This window comes from Helianthus annuus, chromosome 3, assembly GCF_002127325.2.
Source record: "Helianthus annuus cultivar XRQ/B chromosome 3, HanXRQr2.0-SUNRISE, whole genome shotgun sequence".
Lineage (NCBI taxonomy): Eukaryota > Viridiplantae > Streptophyta > Magnoliopsida > Asterales > Asteraceae > Helianthus > Helianthus annuus.
In genome coordinates, this window is record NC_035435.2 from 5,517,826 (window position 1) to 5,529,214 (window position 11,389).

General features: G+C 42.3%; 1 protein-coding gene across 1 annotated transcript; it reads left to right on the forward strand.

The window, feature by feature from the left end:
* The first annotated feature begins 8,563 nt into the window (after positions 1-8,563).
* LOC118490356 lies at positions 8,564-10,878 on the forward strand. The gene is made up of 3 exons (XM_035987943.1): positions 8,564-9,255; positions 9,368-9,416; positions 10,744-10,878. The coding sequence occupies exons 1-3, from the start codon at positions 8,564-8,566 to the stop codon at positions 10,876-10,878; spliced, it is 876 nt and encodes a 291-aa protein (XP_035843836.1).
* The last annotated feature ends 511 nt before the right edge of the window (positions 10,879-11,389 follow it).

Below are 11,389 nucleotides of genomic sequence, written 5' to 3' on the forward strand. Positions count from 1 at the left end.
AACCACTGCCAAAACGAACACCAACGTAAGAAGAGCTTGTAAAAATAAAATAAAATAAAAAGGTAAAAAATAACACCAAACAAAAAACACGTAAAATCATTGAACCACGCACGCCAGTTGCGACGTGTTAATGCGAAGAAATTATATAGAAACGTAAAACGTAAAAAAGAATAACCAATTAGATCTAGGATTCGCGCGTTGCGACGAACTTTTCAAACGGGGAAAATAGATGTGTTGCGACTGGACTGTCAAACGGGGAAAACAGACGAAAAAACGTTGCACCCTACATGCACGTTGTTGAGTGTTGACTTGCAAAATTTAGAACGAAATGTAAAACGAAAAACTTGCGAAAGATGAAAAGTATAAGGGAGCAAAGTTGAAAATAAGAAAGTGTTGGGGTTAAATTGAAAAGTTGAAAAGATTTGGGTTAAACCTAAAAAAAGTCAAAGGGTTTAAAATGAGAAACATAAAAACCTTTGGGTTAAAAGGTAAAAATGCAATTTTTTTTTGGAAAACACCCAATGCATATGTTACAACTATTAAAGCAACAAAAAGTTGCTAATTTATATTTTGGAAATATGTAGTTATTTCGTATATCTGATTCATACATGGTCCAGGACATGTCGGGTATCGAGTATATGTAGGGGTGCAAACGAGCTGAGCGAATGTTTGAGAAAAAGCTTGAAACGAGTCGAGCTTTATCGAGCCCGACCCGAGCTTGAGCCTAAAATAAAGTTTTTTATTTTTTGAGCCTGAGCTCAAGCCTGACATGTGAAGCTCGCCAGGTTCGTCGAGCCTTAGTATAATATTAGTTTTTATTAATATTTAACAACATTTACCACTTATTTAAAGTTGTCTAGTAAACGAGCCGAGCTTATTTAAACTTGTTTATGAGCCGAGCCCGAACATAAAAAGAAGCTTATTTAGTAAATGAGCTTGAGCCCAAGCTTCACTTATCGAGCTCGCAAGCCTAAACGAGACTACTATATATTTTTATTACCTTTATTTAATATTTTAATTAAAAGATTATAAATGACGGAGCCCGAGCCGAGCTCGAGCTTGAGTAACTACCAACAAGCCGAGTCATAAGTTAATCGAGCTTGGTTCAACTTGGTTGCACCCTGTATATCCATTTGTTTATTAGAACTACACATAATTATTTTCAAATGCATTTGTTACTATATTAATTACTAGTTTATAGACCCGCGTATTACACGGATTGTATATATATACACATATTTAAATACATCAAAGGACTGAAATTACATTTTTACATATGATAGTGGAATCAATCAGTTAGAGTCGTATTTTGTCGGAAATATTCAACTGAGTAACATGTTTCATTTTTAAAAAAAGCAAAAAAGTGAAATGATCAAATGTGTCAAAAGTATTTGAATGCTTAAAATGTCCTTAATCATTTTATTAAAAGGAAGTCTTATATCATACTTTTGATAATATGTTTTCGCTACTCGTAAACAATACATTAAACGTTACAAAATGTATATAAAAAATAGGATGCACAAAAGCTGTTGAAACGTTGGCCTAACATGACTTATATCCTTTTGACCCATAAAAAATACATGTTTGAAATGAACCTTTTATAACCTGAAAAAGAAGGATAAATAAGATTCCAACATTTCCCATTAAAAAAATAAACCAAATCCTATTACAAATATGTGATTGACCTGAGTCCCATTAAAAAAATAAACAAAATCCTATTACAAATATGTGATTGACCTGAGTAGTTTATAATATTCACCTTAAACATAAATTATTGTGAAATACAAGAATAAATTAGAAACCATAACTAATATGTGACATATGAAAATAATAGATTATATGAAAAAACTTAAGCATAATTGATGTACTGCAAAGTACATATGTTTATAGTGTATATTTCGGTCAATTTTCAGTCGTTTAGAGTCTAGTTTAGGTTAGAACTGCGATACTGCTGACGTTAAGCTTTGATTTCAGGTCCCGTAGCTTAAAGTGTTGAAAAACAAGCAAAACCGAGCAGTTTGGAAGAAAATCGGGATTCGTACGCGCGTCGGGAAGAGCCGGAAGCTGATAAGAATAAAAAATAAAAAAAATATATAATGGAGGCGCCGCGTGACGTGACCCCCCCTAGGCGTCACGCGAGGGGTGTGAAATCCAGAGGAAATTAGGGTTTTTGTTGGATTGAAGGAAAAGAAACCGAACAGAACTCTGAATACGAATCAAGAAACCCTAGGACGAATTTCGGAGGTGATTTTGAGCATTCTGGAGTATTTTGCCGAACGGGAATCATCCGGTTGAAGCTTGGATCGTGAGAGTGAAGATCTTTCGGGTTTTATCTCCCGGTGTTCCTTATTTTCGCGTTTTCAATACTTTATGATGAATTCTTGTTTTGAACTTGTTTTGTTTGATTTGAACAACATGTTTCTTGGCTAAACTTAGATACTACCTAGATTTGATGAAGGTTTAATTTATGTTTGGATCTTTTAACGGTTTTTATTGAGTTGATTATGGATTTATTTTGAAAGTAAAGTGTTCTAGATTTTCTGATTTGGTGCGTGTGCGTATTTACTTTTGATTGTGGATTGTTTGCTGTTTCACATAGATTTTAGTGACGGTCTTTATCACATAATAGATCTGTGTTGATTATATGCATCCTTGCGGGTTCGGGTAATCTTTGGGTAAATCGGCCGATAGCCTTAGAAACAGTAATAAAAATACAATTAGAAGTAAATATTCTGCTTAACTTGTCGCTGAGAGGCTCGGGTTAGTTATTAGGTCGTGGTGCAATATATAGCTAATTTAGATTTTGAGAGAAGTCGACATTAGTTCCCTAATTGCAGTTGTGTCTAGTAAACCAAGTCAGAACCTAGAATTGCCTTAGATTGTCGCGCTGAGAGGTAGATAGTCGTATTAGGGCACTTTTAGAGTCGTTAGAGGACTGAGAGGAAATCTAACAGTCGGTAATCATAACAGCCTTGTAGGGTTTCCTAGGTTTCTTCCTGAGAAGGGTCGGGAAGTCTTAGCATTGAAATACCTTAAGGTTTAGTACTTTACGATCCCGGCTCCATACAACAATAAAACCGTTAGAAGTCCATTCGTAGTTAAACTGGATTCAAGTCTAGGTAGCCCTTAATCTCATCTGAAACAAAACCTTAGCTTTCGTTCGTATCTTAATTTAATTTCAATTTAATCACAATTTTAGGATTTTAGTAAACCCCCCCCCCCAAACACAATATTTGCTTAGTCGTGTCAGTGTCTAGTCTAAGTTTAGTCGTTAACGTAATTCATTAGAGTCCTTGTGGGTTCGACATCCGGACTTCCTTTACTGTGCTAGAGTCGACCGGTACACTTGCCGGTGAGTAGTTTAGTCAAGTTAAAGAGTCTAGATTTTTATTACTTGAGTCTTAATTTAGGGTAATTTTAGTTTAATTAGTTGAACTACTTTTCCCACATCAAGTTTTTGGCGCCGTTGCCGGGGACTCTTGGCAATTGCGTTAACTGCTTTGTTTGGATTTCAACTGATATCGTTACGTGCTTTTTGTGTGTTTGTGAGTCGTAGGAGTCCAAGTACTTTTAGTGTCTTTTTCGTATTTCCTTGAGTCTTTTATTGGAGTTGACTTACTTGTTTTATTCTTGGTTTTGCAGTTCATGCCCCACACGCGTTCGCAGGGACCAGTGAAGCCACCAATTGACAAGTCTTCCTTCTCCACACCAATCCCTCAGGTTCGAAAACCCCCAACTTCATCTTCAGCCCTTTCTGACTCTACACTTCCATCTAAACCACCGAACTACGACTTCACCCCGAAGTCATCACCTCATAATTCCCCACCACCCTCCCGTCACCCTAGTCCACCACCAGTTCACCAAATGGCCGAAAACCAAACTGTCCACCAGCGTTCCACCGCGGGTTTTACCGCAAACTCACCCATCACCCTCCCTGAAATCACCAATGATAAGTCTTGGCAAATTCCTTCATACATCATGACTGCCATTAACAACTCTTGTCAGTTTCACGGTCGTGATGATGAAGACGCGCCAGCACATATCAACCGTCTCACCCGTCTGTGTAGCACCTTCGGCATCGAAGGTGTAAATCTTGATGCCCGCTATCTCCAAGTCTTCCCCTTTTCGCTTGCTGGCCGCGCAGCCACCTGGCTTGATTCGCAGCCGGCAGGTACTTACACCACTTGGGCTGGACTTAGAGATGCCTTCCTTGCTAAGTATTTCCCACCTGCGAAGGCCTCCCGCCTTCGAGATCAGATCCATTCCTTCAGAATGGAGCCTGACGAACCTTATCACTTAGCATGGGAGAGGTTTCAAACATTGCTCTCGCGTTGTTCCCAACATGGACTGTCGGATTGGGCCTTAGTAGAAAAATTTTATAATGGTCTTACCCCTGAGTGCAAGGCCCGATTCGACACATCCGCAGGAGGCCACCTAATGGGAAAGAAAACTGTGGCTGACTGCAACGACCTCTTTGAGAGCTTTGCTCATGCTGATATAGATCATAGTGCTACCGGCAGGAATTCCAATCCTGTGATTACCTCCTCAGCTAACCGAGGAGTGAATCAAGTCGTTTCAGACTCAAAGGTAATATCTCAGCTTGACTATATCACCAAAGAGTTGCTAGAAATTAAGAAGAAGGTAGATAGATGCGAGGTTTGTAGAGGGGGACATGACACCATAGATTGCCCAACCATCACCCTAGAGCAGGTCGAGTATTTAGCAGGTCAAAATAGGGGTCCAACTAACCCGTTCAACAATAGTAACTCTAATTGGCGTGCTAATAATTATCGCTCCTCAGGTAACCCCCCTGGTTTTCCGTCAGGTCAATACCAAAGTAGGGGGCCAGGTTTTTATTCTAGTGGGGGGTCGGGTCAAACAGGTCAATTTGCTAGTTCAGGTTCAGGGGGCAGTTTAGAGGTGAGGGGTCAAACCAAGAGGTTCAACCTAAGAGTGAGGGGTCAGGTGGTAGTTTGTCTAGGATAGAGGACCTTCTTTCCCAATTATTGGTTAAGGATCAGGCTACCCAACGTACCTTAGAGGACCACGCTACGCTCCTAAAGAATAATCATTCAAGCTTCTTAGACCTTCAAAGGCAAGTTGGGGATATTGCACGCCAGTTGCAAGAACGACCTCCCGGTCAATTTTCGGGCAATACAAGGCCCAACCCATCTGGCTCTTTGAAGGCAATTTCGACCCGTAGTGGTAGGACCTTAGGAGAGATAGTGAGACCCGAGAGTGTTGAGATAGAAGAGGAAGAACCCGTAGATGAAGAGATTGAAATGGAGGCGCCCGGTAAAGTGCAACCTAGGTTAATCCCAGCAAGTACCGCACACACCGGGGCGCCTTCGAGTGAGAAGAGTGTAGGAAAGAAACCCGTTCAAGTCGTTCCTTCACCGAATGTTGATATTTCGCGTGCTCCGTTTCCTTCCCGCCTTAAAAATCAAACCTATTCCAAAGAGTACGGGAAATTTTTAGAGATCTTTAAGCAGCTTAGGATCAACCTTCCGTTCATAGAAGCTCTCCAATCCATGCCCAAATATGCAAAATTCTTAAAAGACCTTCTAAAACGCAAGGATAGGTTAGGAGAGGTTTCTAACATCCCCCTTAGTGGAGGATGTTCCGCCGTAGTGTTGAACAAGGTTCCGGAAAAATTGACGGATCCGGGCCTTTTTACCATCCCATGCTTGTTTGGGAGTGATACCGAGTGTAGGGCCCTAGCCGACCTAGGAGCAAGTATAAACCTAATGCCATATTCTTTGTATGAGAGGTTAGGTCTAGGAGAGTTGTCCCCCTACACGCATGTCTTTGTCGCTAGCCGATAGGTCCGTTAAGTATCCACGAGGCATTATTGAAAACCTTCTAGTCAAAGTGGATAAGTTCGTCTTCCCCGTAGACTTTGTCGTTCTTGATATGGAAGCCGACGAAAAGGTTCCCATCATTCTAGGACGCCCATTCTTGTGTACCGCCAAGGCCATCATCGATGTCTTCGACAGGAAAATCACACTTCAAGTCGGCGAGGAGAGGGTGACTTTCGAGATAGCACGCTCCATGGAACACCCTAGTGGTTCCGACGATCTTAGTAGTCCTTGTCATTCGGTCTATTTCATAGAGTCTTTCTTATCTTGTGTTGACCATTGCTTTGACTATATTAGTGGAGCCGACCTAGTCGAGAGTAGGATAGAGGAGGTAGTTGAGAAGGTAGAGGAGATTGTTAGTGAGAGTAAAGAGGTAGACGAGGACGAGTGGGTCCCCGAAGTGCTAGAATTGAGTGAAATTAAGAGTGAGAGTGAAAGTACTCCTATAGAGAAACCCGCCCCTTTAGAACTCAAGGTCCTCCCATCCCACTTAGAGTATGCTTTCTTAGGTGAGGGTTCTGAGTATCCCGTCATTATTTCATCTAAGTTAGAGGAGGGAGAGAAGGGTAGGTTATCAGAGGTGTTGAGAGTGAATAGGGAAGCCATTGCATGGCGTCTTTCGGATATCAAGGGCATAAGCCCCGCCTATTGTACCCACCGAATACTCATGGAAGATGACTATAAGCCGGTGGTGCAACCTCAAAGGCGCCTTAATCCGAACATGCAAGAGGTTGTTAAGAAAGAGGTTCTTAAGTTGTTAGATGCCGGGGTAATTTACCCCATTTCCGATTCACCATGGGTTAGCCCGACCCAAGTCGTCCCAAAAAAGGGTGGGATGACGGTGATCATGAATGAAAAGAACGAGTTAATCCCTTCCCGTACCGTTACCGGTTGGCGTGTATGCATAGACTATCGAAAGTTAAACGACGCCACCCGGAAAGACCACTTCCCCTTACCATTCATTGACCAAATGTTGGAGCGTCTAGCGGGTCAACAATTCTATTGTTTTCTCGATGGATTTTCGGGTTATTTTCAGATCCCCATCGCCCCGGAGGATCAAGATAAAACGACATTCACATGCCCTTACGGCACTTATGCGTATCGCCGCATGCCTTTCGGGTTATGCAACGCTCCGGCAACTTTCCAAAGATGCATGGTTGCATATTCCAAGACATGCTTGAGACTTCCATGGAGGTTTTCATGGATGACTTCTCGGTTTATGGCACCACTTTCGACCAATGTCTTTCTAATCTTGATAGGATGCTTTAGAGGTGCATAGAGATAAATCTTATGTTGAATTGGGAGAAGTGTCACTTTATGGTGACGGAGGGGATAGTGTTAGGACACAAGGTGTCGAGAGAGGGCATAGAGGTGGATAGGGCCAAGATAGATACCATAAGTAGATTGCCTCCACCTACTAGTGTTAAGTCCGTTAGGAGCTTTTTGGGTCATGCGGGCTTTTATAGGCGTTTTATAAAGGATTTTTCCAAAATCACACGCCCGATGACTAGGCTTTTAGAGAAGGATGTACCTTTTGTCTTCGACGAGGAGTGCATCAAGGCGTTCGACTTCTTGAAAGAAAAACTTGTTAGTGCCCCGATACTTGTTTCGCCCAATTGGAGTGTCCCTTTCGAGCTCATGTGTGACGCAAGCGATTATGCCGTAGGTGCGGTCCTAGGTCAAAGAGTCGATAAACACTTTCATCCGATCTACTACGCGAGCAAAACTCTCAGCGATGCTCAAGAGAACTATACCACGACGGAAAAGGAACTCCTAGCCGTCGTGTTTGCGTTTGATAAGTTTCGCTCATATCTCGTGCTTTCTAAAACCACCGTGTTCACCGACCATTCCGCTTTGCGCTTTCTTTTCCAAAAGAAAGATGCAAAGCCACGTCTTATTAGATGGATTCTTTTGCTCTCCGAATTTGACATAGAAATTAAGGATAAAAAGGGAGCGGAAAACGTGGCCGCCGACCACTTGTCACGATTAGAGGATCCAAAGAGAGAGGAGGTTCGTGAGGATTCCATAGGAGATACCTTTCCCCACGAAACCATAGATTTTGTTAGTGCCGAGGTAGAGGGTTTGCCATGGTTCTCGGATTTGGCAAACTATTTGGCAACCGGAGATCTTGTGAGGGGTATGTCCTACCAACAAAAGAAAAAGCTTCTTAGGGAGGCTAGGAAGTATATTTGGGATGACCCTTACCTCTTTAGGATAGGTGGAGATAGAGTGCTTAGGAGATGCGTTTCAAAGGAGGATGGGTTAGACATCCTTAGACATGTGCACGAGGGTTTAACGGGAGGCCATCACGGGGCGAATGTACCGGCAACATCTCACAAAAGGTATTTGATAGTGGGTTTTATTGGCCAACGGTAGTTAAGGATGCCGTAGAGTTTGTTAGGACTTGTGACCGTTGCCAACGTACCGGCAACATCTCATCCAAGGATGAAATGCCTCAAAATCCCATCCAAGTCTTGGAAATCTTTGACGTATGGGGCATTGACTTCATGGGACCTTTCCCATCCTCTAGTGGGAATAGGTACATCCTCGTGGCCATTGACTACGTTTCGAAGTGGGTCGAAGCTCAACCTTTGCCCACCAATGATGCCCGAGTGGTGGTGAGATTCCTTAAGAAGTTGTTTACGCGTTTCGGAGTCCCTAAAGCTATCATAAGTGACCGTGGCACGCATTTTTGCAATTCCGCCATGGAAAAGGCACTTGCACGCTACGGTGTCACTCATCGTCTTTCTACCGCGTACCACCCGCAAACTAGTGGCCAAGTAGAGAATGCTAACCGAGGGGTGAAGAGAATCTTAGAGAAAACGGTAGGAAAAAGTAGAAAGGATTGGTCGGAAAAGCTCGACGACGCTTTGTGGGCATTCCGTACCGCCTATAAGACACCGTTAGGCACAACACCCTTTATGATCGTGTATGGCAAAGCTTGCCATCTTCTGGTAGAATTAGAGCATAGGGCGTTGTGGGCATTAAAAACCGTAAACCTTGACCTTACCGAAGCCGCAAGGAGGAGATTCTTCCAGATTCATGAGTTGGAAGCATTGAGGGATGCCGCTTATGAAAGATCATGGAGCATCAAGGAGAAAACTAAGGCATTGCATGATAGGCGGTTGAGAGGTTTGAAAGATTTTAAGGTAGGTGATAAAGTACTTTTGTTCAATTCACGGTTGAAATTGATAGCAGGAAAATTGAAATCGAGGTGGAGTGGCCCGTATGTGGTGAAAGAAGTGTTTCCATACGGCACGGTTGAGCTATACGATGAAGTCGACAAAGGTGTGTGGAAGGTAAACGGCCATAGACTGAAACATTACTTGGGAGGTCCTATTGATACTACTGAAGAGGAAGAAATTCCTCTAGAGGACCCACCTACCTTTGCCGAACAGTGAGCGCGAAAAGCTTCACGTGTAGAGTATGTACCGTTTGTAAATTTCTTAATTTTTCGTAGTTTTTCGTAGTTTTTCGGTTTGTGTTTTGTGTCGTTGAGAATTTTGCAGGTTTCATCATCGCTACGGAACGGAGAAGGCACGAGAAAAGAGGTCCCAGGTAAGTGTTTTAGACACTTAGAAACATTTTTGAGGTTTTTGGTTGGGTTGGGAAAAGTTCTGAAAATTTTCTAAGGCATGGAACTTGAATTTGCACGAAACATTCTGCCAAAAACGGACCCTCGCGCGACGCCTAGCCCCTTCGCGTCACGCGAGGGGTAAAGGGTCAAAAACAATTTAAAAGTGGACCGCCGCGTTACGCGAGGCCCTAGGGCACCCCCTACGCGTCACGCGACGCCTATGTGAACCTTTTCAAAACGTTTCAAATGACCCTGTTCGCTGCAGATCTCATTCTTTCCCCTTTCAAAACCCTAAAACGCAAATTTTACCTAAATCACCATAACTCACTCGTTTCTTCACCAAATCACTCCATTTTTCTTCCTAAATCACCACAATCAAGTTCCCCACAATCTTAGCCATCTATTTCACCCGATTTCTCACCCCATTTTCACGATTTTGGGAAAATTCGTGTGCAAAAAAGTTCAAGACTTCATTTTTCTTGTTCAATCCGATTCCGAGGTATGTTTCTTGTAATTTCTCACTAGTAGGTAGCTTTATTGCCTTGTTTTAGTGTCGGGTCAGTCTTGTCTTGGTGTTAGGGTTTGTGTAGGGTCTTAAAGTTAGAATTTTTGCTCCTTTTTGTCATGTTAGTGGTATGTGGGTGCTAATGTTTGGATTTTTACATACAAATCGGGTCTGCGGATGGTTCGGGTTGGTTTGCTTGAGATTGTTGGACACTTATGGGGTATGTTTGGACCACTAGGCATCATGTTTAAGCTTCGCGGGTTTGTTTGGGTATAACTATGGTTTTTTGCTAAAAAAATAAGTTTTTGAACTGATTTTTGCAAATCAAATTAGTTTTCTTAACAGATTTTGTTGCTACCAATGTTATGTCAAGGTTTAAAATGTCCAACTCTCACGTGTTTTCGCCTCAAGTGTGGGGATATTTTGGCACTTATGCTTAATTGAGGACAATTAAAGTGCCGGGAGGAGATAGTGTACATTGAGTCATAGTTCGTTCGAGTCGTGAGTCTAGAAGTGTTTTTAGGATAGTAGTTTGAGTCTAGTGTCGGGTTTACTTATATGCATGTACAAGTTCACAACTTTTTGCCCGTACTCAATCTCCATTCGGGCGGAATGATGTGTAACTTACGCCTTTGTAAACGGTAACCCATTTTTTTTCGAAATTAGCTGCGAACGAAATGCTATACGGCTATTTCTTTATTGTTTTTCTTTGTCTTTTTAAAAAAAAAATTAAAAATACCAAAAATAGCTCGTGGTACTAATAATCTGCATTGTTTTCTTGTCAAATATTTCTTATTTTGCAGATCATGTCAGGTGCAGGGTCCTCGTCAAACCCAAGGAAGAGAAGAATCAAGTATCGTGGGAATGATAGGAGAGTGTACGCCAAGATTGACAAGTTGAGTGATCATCCGATGTTAGATTTTGAAGAAGATACTTAAGAAAGGGTTAAGATGAAAAAGTATGTGGTAACCCAAACTTTGGAACATCGGATCATAGATTGGGAATGGTTGGAGAGTATGGGGGCTAGTGATAGGGTCGCGGAGTTGTTAGGACCAAGGTTACGGATGGCTATGGATGCGTGTGAAGAGACGCAATATACCGAGCTTACTATAGAGTTTCATTGTACCTTCCGTCACAAGGAGGGTGCATTTTCTGAAGCTAATGCGGTATCATTTTCTTTGGGGCGAAATTTGTATGAGATGTCTATACCTCAATTTGGAGTGGCATTGGGTTTGTATACGCCGGAAGAAGTGGCGACGTAAGAGTTCGTTAATGGCTTAAGGGGTGTGTTTACTCATGCTCGGCCGAAGAGTTTGGGCCCGGCGGAATTGGGTGAATTTTGGGATTTGATCTCGACACAATTGTTCTCGCACACGAACCTTATCTCATCGGTTCGTGATCCGATTTACAGGTATGTTTTAAAGATGTTAGCGACGACCGTGGTGGCGA